The following is a 16,249-nucleotide window of genomic DNA, read 5'->3' as shown; positions in this document are numbered from 1 at the left end:
ATTGATGAATTACACACATGTTAAATGAAAGAAGTCAGACACAAAAGAAAATACTATGTGATTCTGTCATATAATCAAGATAAATGGCAGATATATCAGTTACTTAAATAGTTAAAAGAAATATAATTCTACTACAAGAAAATATGAAACTATTTAATTTCTAAAACCAAAATTTGAACAGTAAAGTTTACGAACATAAGAAGATAAAAACTGCCTCAAAAACCAAATGTGAAACTGAACGCAAATAATGAAACTAAAAAAAAAAGTTACAACAAATGCACACAAATAAGAAGAAAACAAACTCCCTAACAGAAAAATGACAAATGGTATGCAGAGACAATTATGTGCCCCTTTTCTAACCACAAGAATATAAAAGATCACTAAAGATTTGGGGACAAAATGTATAACCTCAAATGAGATACAGTTTCCATGTAAAACTGGAGAAAAGTTTAAACTAGCAAATGAGGAGAGATACATTCTTATGTTCTTATGTAAGACGTGACAATGGAATTCTTTTTGGTAGACAGAGGCAATATGAATCAAAAGTCTTAAAATGCATACACTGTGATCCAGGCAAAAGGATTTATTCAGTGTAATAGTAAAAAATCATAAACAATATACATATCTAACTAGAAAATGGTTAAACAGAACTATGGAACATGCTAACAACGGAATAATTACAAATACTGAACATATGACTATTACCTCTGAAAAGACATTTACAACAGATTAAGTGAAAATAAGTCAAATGTAAGCTTCATGAAGGCAGAATTTTATGTTCTCATCCCAGCTACATATCTGGCATCTAGAATCACACACTATCAGGCAGTACACAGTCAATAAATATTTGCTGAGGTAAGAAAATGAAAGAAGTCACAAAATAGGTAAAATAACCCTACCCCCTCACCTCCTCCCCACAACGTCACACAGATGAGAAGCAAGTCTAGCAGTAATATATGCACTACTAATTATCCTCATTAAGTAAGACTTCAAACATATTCCACATAAGATTCAACTTAGGAAACCTATATCCCAGAAAATTCAAACAATTATCATATTCCCTCAAAAGGAATCTCTCCAATTATTACATGACACAGCCCAAGTTACTTAAGAAAGAACTTACCCACAAACTCCCAGTATTTTTTATAATCACCAGGAAATTTTCGTAAATGCAACTGATGGAATTTCTCTTTGTTTGGAGAGCTGATCCATTCCTGTGCCACCTTAGCAAAGCAAAAAAAGCAAATTAAGAAAGCAAAAACATCTGAAAAATTTTCCAAAGCAGCAACAACAAAATCCAGAACCTAGAAATCCCAGGTGACAGAAACAGTAAAAATTAACTTGGGACTTCTGGCTTCCAGCTTGGCATGTATGGAACTTACAAATCACTCAACCATCCTAACAAGTATCAAGAGACAAAAAGGTGGGTGCAGACACTCAAGACTTAGCAGAGCAGAAACCCTAAGCAGAAACCTCCGTGCCAGGAACTGTTGGAGGCTCAGTATCAACAACTCTGAAGGCTTCAAAACTTGAGGGCAACCCAGTCATAAGGGATATCCCACACTCTGCTGAGTTTCACGTCTAGGAGCTCTAACAGGCCTCCACAGTAAATATAGGACAACATTCCCTGTGTCCTTTGGTGGGGGAGGGGGAGTGGATATAGCAGTGTTGAGGGTTGGGAATTGGAGAAAGAAGCATTTTAAAATACATCAGAGTATTCTGACCTTTTAAAAACGTTTTCACTGGAGGATAATTGCTTTACAATGTTGTGGTGATTTCTGCTGTATAACCACCTGAATCATCTATTAAATATATATCCCCTCCCTCTTCAGCCTCCCTCCCACTTCCATTCTGATCTTCTTAACATGGCTTTGATCTATACAAAAACTATTTTACCAGAGCCAAACTTGCTGGATGACAATGGGTGAGACGGCTGGATGGCATCACCAACCTGATGGACATCAGTTTGAGCAAGCTCCAGGAGTTGATGATGGCCAGGGGAGCCTGGTGTGCTGCAGTCCATGGGGGTCATAGAGTCGGACACAACTAAGCAACTGAAGTGAACTGAACTGAAACAGAGCCTAACCTACTTGGGGGAAGAAAACCTACTCCAGCCCATTCTAGTCATCCTGTCTCACCTGAGGAGGGAGAAACCAAGATGAATGAGTGTGAAAGCCAGAGGCAAAGGCTCACTAACAGACTGACCCCTGGGCTTCCCTAGTGGCTTAGTGGTAAAAAAAAATACGGCTGCCAATGCAGGAGACACGGGTCAGATCCCTGATCCAGGAAGATCCCATATGACAGGGAGCAACTAAGTGCTTACGCCACAACTATTGAACCTGTGCTCTAGAGCCCAGGAATTGCAACACACCCTAGAACTTGTGCACTGCAATAAGAGAAGCCACTGCAATGAGAAGCCCTCGCACCAAAACTAGAGAGAAGCCCCCACTTGCCACAACTAGACAAAAGCCCAAGCAGCAACGACGACTCGGTACAGTCAAAAAATAAAAAAGACGGACAGCTTATCATAGGACTATGGCATGCTCTCCCTTCCCCCATACTTCAGTACTATTTACTAAAGGTCTATTTACTGCTGTTCTTTTTATTTAGCAGATCAAATTCACCTTACAACAAAAAATAACAATGCATTCTCAAATGCAAAAACACAGTTTGAAGAGATTGAATAAGCATCAAAACTAGTCAGATATAGCAGGAATATTGGAATTGTCAGATCAACAATTTTTCATATACTAACTTTAAAGGAAAAAGTAGCCCATGAATTAATAGGTGGATAAAGTAATGAATGAGATGTCAATTCTGAAAAAGATCCCAAAGGAAAGGCTAGAGATTAAAAACACTAACAGAAATGAAGGATGCCTCTGCTGGGCTCATTAGCACAATGGACACTGCTGAGAAAAGAATCTCTGAGATTTAGGATGCAGCAACGGAAACTACCAAAGCTGAAAAACAAAGAAAAAGAAAATGAGGAAAAAAGCCACACCCCAGAATATCCAAGAACTGTGTCACAATGCCAAAACATGCAGCATACAACATAATGGGGATATGGGGGGGTGGGGGGGAGAAGCAGTACTTGAGACAATGACAACTCAGTTTTCCAAAATTAGTATCAGACCCCAAATCACAGATCCAGGAAGCTCAGAGACCAAGCAGAATAAACGCCAGAAACTACACCTTTAGGAACCATATCGTATCATATTCACACTTAGCAAAGTGAAATATTAAAGATAGAAAAAAATCTTGAAAGAAGCCAGTGAGGAAAAAAACACCCTATCTACAGCAGAGAAGATTAAGAACTACATCCGACTTCTCTTCAGAAAAACGGAAGCGAGTGAAACATTTAAGATGACTGAGAGAAAAAAACCTACCAACCTAGAATTCTGAATCATGCAAAATTATCCTTTAAAAGTGAAGGAGAAATAAAGATCTTCTCACACAAAATTTGAAGGCATTTGTCACGACTGCACCTCTCTTGCAAGAAAAGTTAAAAGATATTCAAAGAGAAGGAAAATTATATAGGTCAGAACTCAAATCTACATAAACAAAGGAAGACCATCAGAGAACGAATACGTGAAGGCAAAATTAAAACCTGTTTCTTATTTTTAATTCATCTAACAGATAATAGCTTATTCAAAATAATAAAAACAACATATTCAACTATGGATGCTCACATATATGTGTGTGTGTGTGTGTGTGTTAATGTAGGCCTATGTGTATGTGAAATCAATCACAGCAATGATACACTGGATGACAAGGAAAAATCAGGAATATTTTTTTATTGTTAAGGTAGGCACACTATCCATGAAGTGTTATCTGAACACAGACTTGGATGTAAATATATACTACAAGCTCTAAGGCAATCACTAAAACAAAAATTTTTGTTGATATTCTAAGGATAGAAAATCAAATTATATAAAATGCTCAATTAAAACCACAAGAACAGGGACAATAAAAACAGGAATAAACAACAAGGGTAACAAATAGAAAATAGTAGTATGTACAGTTAACATGCTGAAGCTAAAGCTCCAATACTCTGGCCACCTGATGTAAAGAGCTGACTCACTGGAAAAGACACTAATGCTGGAAAAGACTGAGGGCAAGAGGAGACAGGGGTGACAAGAGGATGAGGTGGTTGAATGGCATCACTGATTCAACAGACATGAATGTGAGCAAACTCTGGGAGATAGTGAAGGACAGGGAAGCCTGGCATGCTATAGTCCGTGGGGTTGCAACGAGTTGGACATGACTGAGTAACTGAATAACAAATTCTCTCATCATAAACATTTCTATTAACAGTTCTTTTTATGTGAACCTCTGGCAGACAACATTATTGGCCTCTTCATGTGGATCACAGCCTTGTCGTGGTGAAGGAGTTTATGTAACTAAATGAAGCCATCAGACATGCTGTACAGGGCCACCCAAGAGAGACAGATCTGAGTCAAGAGTTCTGACAAACCGTGGTCCACTGGAGAAGGAGATGGCAACACACTCCAGTATTCTTGCCTCAAGAACCCCATGGACAGTTCAGTTCAGTCGCTCAGTCGTGTCCGCCTCTTTGTGACCCCATGCACCGCAGCATGCCAGGCCTCCCTGGTCCATCACCAACTCCTGGAGTTTACCCAAACTCATGTCCATTGAGTCGGTGATGCCATCTAACCATCTCATCCTCTGCTGTCCCCTTCTCCTCCTGCCTCCAATCTTTCCCAACATCAGGGTCTTTTCAAATGAGTCAGCTCTTCGCATCAGGTGGCCAAAATATCGGAGTTTCAGCTTCAGCATCAGTCCTTCCAATGAACACCCAGGACTGATTTCCGTATGAAATGACAAAAAAATACGATAAATGAAGACGAGCTCCCCAGGCTGGAAGGTGTCCAATGTGCTACTGGAGAAGAGCGAAGGGCAATTACTAATAGGTCCAGAAAGAAAGAGGCTGGGTCAAAGTGTAAACAATGCTCAGCTGTGGATGTGTCTACTGGTGAAAGTCAAGCCTGATGTTGTAAAGAGCAATACTGCATAGGAACCTGGAATGTTAGGTCCATGAATCAAGGTAAGTTGGACATGGTCAAGCATGAGATGGTTAAGAGTGAACATCAATATCTTAGGAATCAATAAACTAAAATGAATGGGAATGGGAGAATTTAATTCAGATGACCATTTTATCTACTACTGTGGACAAGAATCCCTAAGAAATGGAATAGCCCTCACAGTCAACAAAAAAGTCTGAAATGCAATACTTGGGTGCAATCTCAAAAATGACAAAATGATCTCAGTTCATCTCCAAGGCAAACCATTCAACATCACAGTAATTCAAGTCTACAACCCAATCACTGATGCCAAAGAAGCTGACCAGTTCTATGAAGACCTTCAACATCTTCTAGAAATAACACGAGAGAAAGATGTCCTTTTTATTACAGGCGATTGGAATGCAAAAGTAGGAAGTCCAGAGATACCAGAATAACAGGCAAGTTTGGCCTTCGAGTACAAAATGAAGCAAGGCAAGGGTAACAGTTTTTGTCACGAGAACATACTGGTCACAGCAAACACCCTTTTCCAACAACACAAGAGACAACTCTACACATGGATGTAGACATCTCATGAGATGGTCAATATGAAATCAGAGTGATTATGTTCTTTGTAGCCAAAGATGGAGAAGCTCTATACAGTCAGTAAAAACAACACCTGGAGCTGACTGTGGCTCAGATCATGAGCTTCTTACTGCAAAATTGAGGCTGAAATTGAAGAAAGTAGGAAACCACTAGGCCATTTAGGTATGACCTAAATCAAGTCCCTTATGATTACACAGTGGTGACAATGAATAGACTCAAGGGATTAGATCTGGTAGACTGAATGCCTGACAAACTATGGACAAAGGTTTGTAACACTGTACAGGAGGCAATGACCAAAACCATCCCAAAGAAAAAGAAACGAAAGAACACAAGGTGGTTGTCTGAGAAAGCTTTACAAGTAGCTAAGAAAAGACAAGAAGCAAAAGGCAAGGGAGAAAAGGAGAGATATACTCAACTGAATTCAGAGTTCCAGAGAATTGCAACGAGAGATAAGAAGGCCTTCTTAAATGAACAATGCAAAACGAAACAACAGAATGGGAAAGACTAGGGATCTCATCAATAAAATTGGAGATTCCAAGGGAACATTTCATACAAACATGGGCCCAGTAAGGACAGAAACAGCAAGGACCTAACAGAAGCAGAAGAGATTAACAAGAGGGGGTAAAGATCAACATGAATCAGCCATAGGTATGTATCTATGTATATAAAACTCTTGGGGAAAATTATAAAACTCTCAGAGGAACACTCTTTGACATACATCATAGCAAGATCCTCTCTGACCCACCTCCAAGAGTAATGAAAATAAAAACAAGTGGGACCTAGGTTAAACTTAAAAGTTTTGTATAGCAAAGGAAATTATAAACAAAATGAAAAAGCAAACCCTAGAATGGGAGAAAATAACTGCAAATGAAACAACTGACAAAGGATTAATCTCCAAAATATACAAGCAGCTCATGCAGCTCAATAGCACAAAAACAACCCAATCAAACAGTGGGAGAAAAGACCTAAGCAGACATTTCTCCAAAGAAGACATACAGGTGGCTAACAAACACATGAAAATATGCCCAACATTGCTTGTTATTAGAGAAATGCAAACCAAAACTACAATGAGGTATCACCTCACACTGGTCAGAATGGCCATTATCAAAAAATCTACAAATAATAAATGCTGGAGAGGATGTGGAGAAAAGGGAACCCTCTTGCACTGTTGGTGGGAATGTAAACTGATATAGCCACTACGGAAAACAGTATGGAGATTTCTTAAAGAACTAGAAATAAAACTACCACATGACCCAACAATCCCACTACTGGGCATATACCCTGAGGAAACCATAACTGAAAAAGACCCATGTATTTCATGGTTCATTGCAGCACTATTTACAATAGCTAGGACATGGAAGCAACCTAGATGTCATTGACAGATGAATGAATAAAGAAGTTATGGTACATATACAATGGAATATTACTCAGCCATAAAAAGAACTGCATTTGAGTCAGTTCTAATCAGGTGGATGAACCTGGAGCCTGGAATACAGAGTAAAGTCAGTCAGAAAAACAAATATTGAATATTAATGCACACATATGGAATCTAGAAAAATGGTACTGATGAACCTATTTGCAGGGCAGTAATGGAGACACAAACATAAACAGAGTTGTGGACACAGTGGGGAAAAGAGGGATGGACAAATTGAACTGAAACATATACATTACCATATGTAAAATGGCCAGGGGGAATTTGCTGTATGACTCAGGGAGCTCAATCCAGTGTTCTGTGACACCTAGAAGGGTGGGATGGGGTGGGTGGTTCAAGAGGGAGGGGACATATGTATACTTATGGCAAATTCATGTTGATGTATGGCAGAAACTAACACAATATTGTAAATTATCCTCCAATTAAACAAAAGAATTTTTTATATAATTAAATGCAGATGGGCAATTATCTCCTCTGAGAAGTCTTCCCTTTCCTTTGCACTGAAAAACATTTTCTCCTTTGCCACCCCTCGACTGTGTCTGTAAGTTCCAGAAGGGTAGAGATTAGGAAAGTATTGGTATTTCTTCTGTATGACCAGCATCCAGAACAGTGTCTGGCACAATGTCTGTTCAACATGACATTTACAAGTTTACGCATAAATCAAAGTGCAGTAAGTTATTTTAGCTGTTCTCTTAGCATGGTAAAGAAAGGCAATTTCAAAATCTGGATGTATACAATTAAAACATATACTTACCGTTTCAAAAGTATTCAGTACCATCAAAGGGAAAAACACATTAAAATAATCTCCACAGTCTTGAAACCTGACAGGTACCCGTCTTGCGATGGACTGACACAGACTTGATGGGGGCCCACAATGATCAAAGTTCACAAACATCTCGTATCTCCATTTCAAGACCTCTTTTACAAAAGCATCAGAGATGGACTGTGACGACGTAAGAAAGTTTACTGGAGAGGAAGTCAAAAAAGATCTGCTTTCCCCGGATGGAACTCTCGAAACTTGCCTGTTGGAGTTGTCTGGAGTCTGAGCAGGAAAAACATTGCACAGACCTTTCACTTCAGCCACTGGCTTCAGAGACACCAGAAGGGCTGGCTGTGGTCCTTTCAGAACAGACTGTGCCCCACTTGACTTATTTTTCAGAGATGATGGGAGGGCTGTGGTACTTTCCAAAGACTTGGAGAGACCAGCAATCCGTGAAGTACTGCTTGAACTAAAAACCTTGGTCGTGGAAGGTCTCGAACGTTTTGATGCAGACAGAGGCAAGCCAGGTTTACGAAATACATCTTCATCTGTGGCTTTAGATTTTGAGTGTTTTGAGCAGTACTCACCCGGGTTTTTCAGAGTTTCAACACAATCTTTGTACTTACATTTTGTGCTACTCAAAGATTCCAACTGAGGTCGACTCACACAATCTTCCTCTCCCTGGATTGTATCTTTTCCATGAATGACTTCAATGAGTTTATCATTCTCTCTCTCGATCTGTGAACATAAATCCATGTCTTCAGGGTCACGCTGTGTTAAGAATATATTATCTTCCTCTATGTCACTGCTGAATTCAGGCTCTCCCTCTTTCAAAGTCGCCACCTCTGAATGATGAACTGTTAGGTCACCTCTGCCTAATGGGTCCTCTGAGGTAGGAACAATGACTTCATTTGTTTCTATTCTTCCATTTACCATGACAATATTACACTGGTTTGCTTTCACGGGTTCGGTTTCAGAAGACTGACATGTTAGTAACTGTTTTCCCTTATTGTTAGCAGTCACCTCGGCTCCTCCATTATGACTATAATCTGACTTATTTGATTCTGGCACAGCAGAACTCTGTGTGGCACGTGGCCCTGCTCGTGTCGTATCTGTACTTTGACAATCAAAACGTTCTTGTCTGTTTTGTTGTGATTTGGATCTCAACTGCCTTTGCAACTGAAGGTCTTGACTCGTCAGCAGTTTCTTATTATTTCTGACAGAGAGAGTCTGAGGAGAAATTAACTTTGTCTTTTTCCGGGTATCCACTACTCCAACAGTTCTGCCATGGTCACGTAGCTCACCTATACACTCTAAAGATCGCTGGGACAATTCAAATGCCCTACGAGGACGCTTTTTCAGGCCAAGTTTCTCAACCACTGAAGTTGGTTCAGGACACTGGCGAAACTTTTTTGGCGGCACAATAGCAGGAGTTGTTCTACAGCTTATGTAATGGGAGCTTTTACTCTGTCCTTTCTTAGTATCTGAATGGGATTTCTTAGAATTTTTAACCACTGTAACTTTCCTGACAGGTTTGGAATACGTGCGAGGCTTTGGAGGAGACTTCTTTGGGGAAACCGCAGCGTTTCTCTGAACGCTTGAACTGGCAACTGCAGACCTTGTGTCTACACCTTTAAAATCATTTTCAGTCAGATTTCCCTTGTTAGTATCAGACTGGTCCTCATTTCTGACAGAAGATGAAGAAGGCTTTAGAGAATCTTCAGCTATAGGCTTTCCGTATCGTCTTCTCTTGGGTTTTTTTACTTCAATTTCACAAAACTCCTCAACAGAAATACTACCACCATGTGGTTTTGTGCACTCCTCAAAGTTCTCTACTACTTTTTTAATGACCTCTTCAGATACATAATCTGTCTCATAACCCCAATCGTTTGCAGTATCACCCACGTGAGTCGAGCATGGATTTTTTTCATTCTCTTGAGCTGAATTCTTGTCTGGTTTCTGATCTTGCCAAACTGAAAACACTTCACATGGAGTCTCAAACTCAAAAAACTGAGAATCAGATTCCTCAAACTGCAAAAGGGACACTGGATTTTCTTCCTTTATTACCTTCTGTTCCACATTTCTGTTAGCTATTGAAGTATGTTGTTCTGGACATTCTTTCTCAATGCATGCTTTGATCTCTTTCACGTGTTTCTTCAAACCCAGAATTCTTTCTTCATCATCATCGTCATCAGAATCTGAAATAATAATAACCTGTCCACGGCAGGTTTCCCTGATATTTTGGTTTGCTGTGAAACATCTTTTCTCATCTTTTACTCTTCTTTGTATCTGGGATGCACTTTTTTGAGTTGAATCTGATGGGAACTTAGTAACACTGGCTTGAGCTATTAAGGATAATTTGTGGAGGTCTCTGTCTACCTGAGAATCTGTTAAGGTGTCAGGCTGGGGACTGCTGCTAAGGTCCTGTTCTCTTAAATTAGAAGAAAACTGATCAGTGCTCCCACTAATTTTCCTATCTCTCAATTCATGTCCAGTCACAGACTCTTTAAAGGGAGATGCTTTCGTCATGAAAGTATTGGTCATTTCTGTGAGTGAGACCAAATCTTTGGTATCAACATGGCATTCCCGTATTTGACAACTGTTTTCAGGAGTAGAGAAAATATCTAACTTTTCTTTCTTTATTTCTTTCTTTCTCAGCAGTAAACAGCTTTGAGATTTTTGTTCTCCATTTTTATCATCCAGAATACCATTAGGGACTACAGAAGGATTGCATATGTTTCCACCTCCTTTCTGACCTCCTGTATCTTTCTTTGAATAAAAATTCTCAATGCTAGATACAGTCAGGTTTTCCTCTAAACTGATACTTCTCCTGTGTTGCTTTTTTATTACATGTGACAACTTAGCACAGACTTCACCTTGATGTGTCTTAGATTTTGCTTTTGAGCTTTTGCCAAGACCATCATCCTTTAAAGAGCAGTCCTCATCAGCGGCAGACACTTTTTCCAGAGAGTCCGTGCTTACAGTCAATAAGCGCCTTGATATTATTATTCCTCTGTCAAGTACTTTTTCTGGACCATTTCTTAAAGTACCATTCTGTGGGGTATATGAAGAATTCTCTTTTACAGACTTATATTTCCCTGTACTTATTTTAACTTGATTTTGAACTCTTTCACAGGCAAGGTTTTTACCACTCAGCTTCAAACATGACTCAGCTGAGAGATGGTCTTCTAGTTTCAAATCTTTTATATAATATGGTTCTTTATTCTCTTCTATGGTATTATTTGCTTTGCTCAAGATACTCTCTTGCACTTGATATGCATCAGCTTTCATTGGTTCTTTAGAAAATGTTGGGCTGGAATTTTCCAGACAGTACACATCTTTTTCAGACTTCTTCCCTATTTGTTCCCTTTCTTCTTTATAAGATGCAGGAGGCGTCTTACATGCAGGATTCAGATCCACAAAAGTGCTACTCTGAGGTACTTTGAATTTTATGTTCCTAATAATTTGCTTTAAACAAGTTTGTAGCTCATGGGTTTCCTGACTAGTCAACTGCCAACCTAAAGATAAATTCCCTCGCAGGAATAAGTTGAGTTTATCCCGGAACCGCTTACAGAGAGTCTGCTGCCCAAGCTGATAGCCTTCTTTCAGGAGACTTCTAATCAGCTGCACACAAGCCAGCTGCACAGAGTTGGAGGGCATCGAATGCAGTGACAGGGATGATATCATTGCTGTGCCTTTGGAACAGTTTCCAGATGACTTCTCAGAACTCCGTGCAAACGCTGTGGTTGGGAGCTTGGCACACTTCACCACAGCCTCTACCCACTGCTGAGAACTAACCCACAGCAAATGCAGACATTTTTTATTTCTATGCAATTCAACTATGGATACCAAAATCAGAAGGAAAAACTCAGTGACTTTGTCACACACAGCGTCTGTCTGGTTGAGAACATCTTTGACTTCAGAGTACAGATGGTGAATAACCTCCACTATGTAAGCCACACCCAGATCCTTCAGGTCCATGAGGGATTGCACAAAAGGGATGAACCACAGAAATGTGCTGTTATGAACACGCATGTCCTGACCAATATCTGACTGGAGCACGTTAGCTAATGTTTCCATTTCTTCATACATGTTAGGACAATAATCGGGGCAAATGGCTGATCTCCATCCCGAATCCTAAAATGAAACAGATACAGACATTCAGATAAACAAGCACCGTTCATGGTTGCTAGACACACAAGTTGTAAACAAGAAAATATATTGCTCAATTTTCCTGTTTTGGGACACATATACGGATCCCCCAAGAAATTGAAACAGTTCAATTCTGAGGTTAAAGTTTCACGAAAAGGTTAAATTTACAAAACCTCCGTGCACTCTGAAATTCTTTCCATCAGCTGGTTCTGATTTCCAGTCACATGATTTATCTCCCCCATGCCATAAACATTCCACCCTTCCTAACCATATTTAAAAATTTCAAAGTGTGCCCCTTTCTCCCTAGGCACTACTGTTCGATCAGAAAAATTTTATGCAACAGTTGATTCAGCATAGCTATATACCATAAAATCAGCACTGCAACTGATCACTGCACTATCTATACAATATAAAGGCAACATATTATCATCTGAACTCTGAAAATGCTTTATACCTTTTTGGTCTTTTCAGGATTATAATTGTATACAATCTGGCTGCAAGTCACCATATCATCCAAATATGGCTCCGGTTCTAACTTGGTCCTTAAAAATATTAAGAATAAATAGAAATTACTGAACTAAATGGGAAAAAAAATCCTGTCAATTAATAGACTTCCTTATGGAGACTGTTTGAAATCCTGAGGCAGGAACTGAACAAACCTCAGAGAGCTGTTCCGTATGTTCTGGATCTCTCTATTGTAGCTCACGTTGTTAATAATGGTTTGAAATGCTTCAATAGGATCAATAAGTTGACCCCAGACCTTAGATCCAAGGCGATCCAGAATCACCATGAAACAGTGTAACGCTGGCCAGAAAGGATCCATGCTATCATCTGAAACACAATGGAGTAATTGCCAAATTAAAAAACAATTAGAAAAAAGTACTAAAATATATTGAGAATTAAGCACCCTTTACCTGGGTAGCAACAAAACTGAAAGCAAAGGAGGAAGTAATTTAAGCACTGCCAACTACAGATTTTAGAAAGCTGGCAAACATTTAAGTAGTGTTTGCATTTTTTTAAAAGTAAGAAATTTTTTCATGTGGAATAAACTGAGATAGTCTAGATAGATAAACTCAACTTTCTCACCCTGTTTGCCACACCTTTAAGAATCTTTCCTACTCTGCTTCTTCCAGACCTTTATATTCTCATCCTTCAATAAACAGCAGACGTGAGGAAGGGAGGAGTAAGAAAAACTTGGTATCTCCAGATCTAAACAAAGGCCATGATACAAGAAATCCTGAATTGTGTGTGTCATCTGGCTGGCGTATGAGACCGAATCCCTGAGACACTGGACAAGCAGAGATACACTCCTTTCATCTGCCCTTGTCTCAGTGTGGCCTTGTCATTCCCAGTCCACCCAACGGGCAGGAACACCCACTCCTCCCCTACTCTGGCACCCAGTTGTTTCCCTCTTCTCTACGTGCGGTGGCGAAACACTGACCCACTCAGCGACCTTAAACTCTTCCTCACTGTCTTCTAAGGAAATTCAAAGTCCTCAGTCAAGCACTTCTAAGATCTTACTCTATTCTTCTCAGATTTATTTTTCCAAACTAACATAAAGATACACCATCTATAGCAAAAAAAAAAAAAAAGGATCGCTGGCTTTTCCCAAGTAAGAACTAGAACAGCTTCACTATTAGTACCACGAATCAAAAAAAAAAAAATTTCCTATCCTTCCTTACAGTTCAGCTCAAATACCTCCCCCTGCAGCAAACACTCCCAGTCATTCGACCTTCCATGGTACTCTTTGGAGTAAGCAGTCTCACTCACACAATCTCTGACAACCCAAGAACTTTCTGCTTTATTTCCTTCAGGGCTCTTAGACTCTACTTAAAAAAAAAAAATAATAGTCATTTGTGTAGAACTTCTCATATACTTTTTTAATCCTACACTGCAGCTATCTTTTGTCTAGCAAGCTCTCAAATACGAAGTCAGCAGTAAGGTAAGTTTCCTCAAGAGGTGACTCATTCTGAAGCACGGTAGGGGAGCTGGATTAACAGAGAGAACAGAAACGCACATGCAAAGCACTGGGAAAGAAATGAACAAATTACTTAGTAAATTCTGGTAAGTGAATTAGTAATAACCTTGATCAGAAATAATCTCACAAGAAAATATACGTGATCAAAGAAATAGTAACAGTTACATATTTCTTTTTAAATTCTCCACAAAAGAATTTGTATCTATACCGAAGTTGCCTAAAGAGAAGTGCAAGTGGGTAAAAAACTGTATTTTCACAGGATTTGGCATGCTTGGTCTTTGCTGATTCACTCCTTCATAAAGAAGGTTAAGATTAGAAACACTAGTACAGACTCTCACTGATAAGCCTGATAAAACCAAGCTGGCCTCTACTAACAAATAACAATTTTAGACCCTATTTATTAGGCTATCTGAGCAGCATTGCCCAAGGGAACTTTCTGTGATGATGGAAATGGCTCACTGTCTGCATAGTTTAATATGGTAGCAGCCAGGCACATGTGGCCACTGAGCTCTTGAAGTTATAGCTAATGGGACTGAAAACCTGAGTTTTTAAGTTTCATTAGTATAAATTTAAACAATCATATCTGGCTGGCAGTCACTGTGTTACAGGACAGTGTAACCATAGAAAACCCAAGTGAAAAGAAAAACCAAGCAAAAGTGAGACAGTGGGACAGCGGAAGCTTTCTGCATAAATTTACTATCACATTATTAGAAATTCACCTCCTTTAGGTTCTAGTCTAGTCTTTCTTCTACTACTAATTGGGTACTGCAATGTGAAAAAGTAAGTTAACATCTCTGGGCTTCAGTCTCTTATGAAAATAAGGTGCTGAGTTAAACTCTAAACATCCTTTCCAATTTAACATTCTGAATCTGTGACAAAAACCATAAAATGTTCATTCTTTCCTCCGTATCACACATCCAAATTCTTACAGTGACTCTAGTAATTTTAAAGTGCACCACCATCACAAAGTTCAGCAAATAAAGTTTATTACCATTTGATTGCCTCTCCATGGTGTGAAGTATTGACTGCATAAAATCATTCTGTTTATCTGAGCCCAACAACAGTGAATCCATGGCTTGCTCCTCAAGAATGGTCAGCAGCATGCAAATACCTATAAGACCACATATAGTTTGCTTGAACTGATTACATTAACACTGTTCTCAAGTATTCTCTGTTTTAGTTGGCAAAATAACCACATGGAAGTAAGATGAAGCAAAACATAATCTAGTGCCTCAGACACTTAAGTCTGAGATTCACATACAACTGCTCCCAAGAACAACTTTAGACTGAATAAAAAGGGAAACTATTATGATGTTTGTTAAAAAGAAATTTCCAAAATGACTACACATAATTTAATCTCATAAAATCAAAGATCCCTTAAGTTTTAAGAGCATCATATTTCAAGTACCAATCACTGCCAAATATACACATGACTAAGACTCTGAATCAATCAATAGGATAGAACTATTTTAAGTTCAATATGGAATTTGTTGAAAACCAACGTTAATCTCTCTTTCTGCCAGGAAATATTTTACAGATAGGAAAAGAGGTATTAAACCTCCTTTTTTCAATAGATCAAATTCTATTAAAGTCAGCCACTATGCTAATATTTTGTTACATCTAATACTGCCTTAAATAAAAGATCTACTTGTCATATTTCAAAAGATACTTGTTACACAGATGATTTCTGGGATAAAAAGTGTTTAAAAGAGATGTTGTAATAGTCAATTTAATGACAGAACAAGAACTGGAAACTATGAAATCTTTTATTTAGCAATTGTGATCAGATTACCAAATGAGATGACTTTTGCTGGATAATCATTAAGAACTACTGGATTATGTCGATGTATGGTACAAACTAACACAATATATAGCAATTATTTGCCAATTAAAAATATAAATAAAAGTGCCAGATTATTGTAGGCTTAAAAAAAAAAAAAAACTACTGGAAAATACTAATTGTTATTTGCACAGTAACAATACTTACCTAACCAATAGTTTTTGTAGTTGGCAGTATCATACATGTGTGAAGGCAGAAGAACCAGTTTACCCTTCTCAAGGACAGAAGAAGTATAAATGTCTGGGTTTTCTAAAAGTCCCAACTCAATAACTTTAAAAAGGCAAGTTAAAACCTCCTGTAAGTCATAGTAATCATCTCTATCCACTTTCCCCAAGTTTCTTGCAGTCAGGATAGCCCAACGCCGAACCTAAAAGCACAACACATTCATTACTTCATTCAGTAAACAACTGTCTATATACAGCAAGAATCAATTTAAAATAGGATTCTCTACAGGTTTTAAAAG

At 38.7% G+C, this 16,249-nt stretch overlaps 1 protein-coding gene across 3 annotated transcripts in view; it reads right to left on the bottom strand.

Moving 5' to 3' along the window:
- Positions 1–16,249, bottom strand: part of SETX (senataxin) — an 83,866-nt gene that overhangs the window by 33,667 nt on the left and 33,950 nt on the right. For all 3 annotated transcript variants that reach the window (XM_081590826.1, XM_081590827.1, XM_081590828.1), the window contains 6 exons: positions 15,934–16,153; positions 14,938–15,057; positions 12,628–12,799; positions 12,423–12,510; positions 7,811–11,953; positions 1,124–1,223 (listed from right to left, as the gene is read on the bottom strand). In XM_081590826.1, coding sequence (XP_081446952.1) covers positions 1,124–1,223; positions 7,811–11,953; positions 12,423–12,510; positions 12,628–12,799; positions 14,938–15,057; positions 15,934–16,153 — 4,843 coding nt within the window. The remainder of the gene's footprint in view (positions 1–1,123; positions 1,224–7,810; positions 11,954–12,422; positions 12,511–12,627; positions 12,800–14,937; positions 15,058–15,933; positions 16,154–16,249) is intronic.

This window comes from Giraffa tippelskirchi, chromosome 4 (assembly GCF_054371585.1).
Source record: "Giraffa tippelskirchi isolate mGirTip1 chromosome 4, T2T-mGirTip1v1.2.pri, whole genome shotgun sequence".
Taxonomy (NCBI): domain Eukaryota; kingdom Metazoa; phylum Chordata; class Mammalia; order Artiodactyla; family Giraffidae; genus Giraffa; species Giraffa tippelskirchi.
Note: the sequence above shows the minus strand (reverse complement) of the source record. Positions and strands in the feature narration are given on the sequence as shown.